The 2723-nt window shown below is 44.5% G+C and overlaps 1 protein-coding gene across 1 annotated transcript; it reads right to left on the bottom strand.

Annotated features, from left to right (window-relative positions):
• Nucleotides 1-1680, bottom strand: LOC117483086. The gene is made up of 3 exons (XM_034131249.1): nucleotides 1215-1680; nucleotides 870-977; nucleotides 1-413 (listed from the first exon to the last, which is right to left on the bottom strand). Exons 1-3 carry the CDS (start codon nucleotides 1609-1611, stop codon nucleotides 88-90), a joined length of 831 nt encoding a protein of 276 aa, XP_033987140.1. The 5' UTR covers nucleotides 1612-1680; the 3' UTR covers nucleotides 1-87.
• Between the last annotated feature and the right edge of the window lie 1043 nt (nucleotides 1681-2723).

Raw genomic sequence — 2723 nt, 5'->3', positions numbered from 1 at the left:
AGTATTTACAAAAACCAAATAAACTCAACTTAACTAAACTATGCCTAAACTAGGCATAGGCTCAGCAGCAGACATTAACAGGGGCCACTATTTGGAGGAAGACCTGTTGGCTTTCACTAGCTGGGAAAGCACTTCCAGAAACCCAGTGTTAAATGCCGCTTGTTGCTCATCCTGCCGCTCCTGGCGCAGCTCCTGGCGCAGCGCCAACACTTCATCCTGGTGCCGCTGGCGCTCCATCTGCTGCAGCGCCAGTTCTGACTGGCGCTCCATCGAGGTGATCATTCTGGTCTCCGCTTCCTGGGTCTGGCTGAACTGCACCATCTGATCTACGCGCAGCGACTCATTCGCCACGGCACGCTGGTCCTCCAACGCCTGGACGGTCTCGAGGAAAAGTGCATCCTGTGTCCGCTTTCCTAAGAGGGGAAAATAAGCAAGATACAAGATCAACAACCAGAGACATACATCATGTATTTTTTAGCTGCCTAGATTATAACAGACAAAGACTCATTCTGATAACTGCACTGGAACAACTCAACATCAAGGACATGGATTTCAAGTCAATATATGAAAGTAAATCAAGAAATGAAGCAAACAAGCTGATCTTCAAATTCTTCAAAAGCACTGGTCTGAGGACAAGGATTTAATAAATCAACAGTAGGTGGCGATATATGCTCCAAGTGGAAGCGATTTCTTACCGGAAGTCATGTGACCTCTAGCCCGGATGTTTACAATGTTTGTAAGAGAGTAAAAAGGCGCGAAATGTTCTCTTTCACGCTTTTTCATAATTGTACCAAGAAGGAAATAAACATGATTGTGAACATCTGTTCCATGCGTAACGTTCTTTCAAGACAAAGTTACAGTGTGTGTACCTTTGCGTTTGGTTGCCGGTAAGGGGGACGAGCAAGCGAGCAAGCTCTGATCTCCAACGCCAAGAACCTCGCTTGTTTCCAATACCGAGTGTTGCTGATTTTCCTCGCCTGAAACACATGATTAGTTCCATGAGTTAGTGAAGCAAATTACAGAAACACTGCACAGTTATTCACTAGTCAAAACGTTTTAATAGCGGCCGAGAATATCTAGCTAGCTAGATGTTATTAGCCAGCTCGGGGCCAGTGTTAGCTAGTTTAGCCTAGCTTGATCTACTGAGCAAATAAAAGTACATCTGAGACCATTATTGTGCAGATTAAAACCCCAGTGCATGTAATTGCTTTTACCTTCGTCGTTGTCGCCCTCTAAATTCGCCGTTGGAGCGACCTCCGATGCCATACTGCCCGAATCAAGGCTCGATGCTGTACCCGTGAATGATGGTCTGCTCCCAAGCAAAGCATCCAAGCGGTCAAACCATTTAGTGGTCCTCCGGTCGTTACCACTTTTATTGTTCCAGTCTTTAGTTTTCTTGTAGTGCTGGCGGAGTTTCTTGATTTTCAGTCGGCATGCCAAGGCGCTGTGCACGATTTCCATCTCAAGCAACAACTTCGAACAACGATCGAAGATCTTGGAATTGGGTACTGGCTTCAACAGCATTCCCTGCGTCGTGTCCTCAGCGTAGATGTCCAGAAGCGCTGATACCTCCTCATCAGTCCATCGCTCGGATTTCTTCATGTTTGTCATTATTTCACTGCGTTAAAAAACAAACTACTCTTCGTTGGTGCGCTGAGGTTGTTGTAGCGAGGCAAAACAATGGCGGCTCTACACAACATTTCCACAGTTATACGGGGCGTGGTTTGCAATTCGCCCAGCCAATCAGCACTGGGGCACTTTTGGGGCACTTTTCACCCACAGAAAAGTACGCTCTCTCAGCTGGCTCTAAAAATGGGGGTAAAAGTACCCGAGATTAAGTACGATTTTTGGTGTGAACGCGACATAAGGGGTACTCACGGAACTAAAACGCGAAAAGTACGGTGAAAGTACTCCGGTGTGAACGCGGCTAATATTGCTGTATCTTTAGCATCACATTTTTGATGAACTATATTGAGGACTCTTCTAATTTTGGCGTTTTTGCACAAAACCATTTTGATCGTTATTAACCTGTTTCACGCCTTCCCCCCGGTACCGGGCGGATAAACGCGTCATTTGCAGGAAACAACGTCTAAGGAATCTTAATATTGAATAAAACTATGAATGTGTTATATCCATGTAACGGGAAGAAACTCAGCTAACTGATCTTTTTAATTTTTTTTTTCAAAAAAAACCCACAATGCTAGCACTCAGCCTCTGAATTAGCCTCGATCGAAAAAACGGGACGACAAAGACACATAAACTCACTCAGAACTCCCTTATTACTTATCCTAGATGCACAACCAAACACTATTTTTTGGTGTCCTGGAGACACTGAATCTAACGGTGCCCACCTCAACACTCAGTGATAAACATTCGCGACGCTATCAACGAAAGCGTACATCATCACATGTGGAGCTAAGAAGCTAAACACGTAAATATATCTTACCTTGGTCAAAAGTGGTCTTCAATGGCATTAAAACGATAAAAAAACGATGCTGCAGTTAATCCATAGGTTCATCCTATGTGTCTGTGCCTTCTTTGAAATTATTTCTGATAATCCATAAGCAATACAACTGCGTTTTAGTTTCCAAACTCCAGAAGGAGACATTCCTCCAGTTTAGTTTCGCTTTCCACACGCGAAGCGGCAACATTTTTTCTTTACAACCTGTCTGGGTGGGAGCCTCCTCCTTCGATTCTATTGGCTCTAACGGTCACAAGGGTAT

This window comes from Trematomus bernacchii, unplaced genomic scaffold (assembly GCF_902827165.1).
Source record: "Trematomus bernacchii unplaced genomic scaffold, fTreBer1.1, whole genome shotgun sequence".
Taxonomy (NCBI): domain Eukaryota; kingdom Metazoa; phylum Chordata; class Actinopteri; order Perciformes; family Nototheniidae; genus Trematomus; species Trematomus bernacchii.
Note: the sequence above shows the minus strand (reverse complement) of the source record. Positions and strands in the feature narration are given on the sequence as shown.

What these genes read in the sequence shown, in the direction of transcription:
- LOC117483086 (XM_034131249.1), bottom strand. Translation starts at nt 1,611, where the DNA reads ATGACAAACATGAAGAAATCCGAGCGATGGACTGATGAGGAGGTATCA. An exon ending in AGAGGGCGACAACGACGAAG is followed by an intron (nt 978 to 1,214) that starts GTAAAAGCAATT and finishes CATGTGTTTCAG; the next exon opens with GCGAGGAAAATCAGCAACAC. An exon ending in ACCGGCAACCAAACGCAAAG is followed by an intron (nt 414 to 869) that starts GTACACACACTG and finishes TTCCCCTCTTAG; the next exon opens with GAAAGCGGACACAGGATGCA.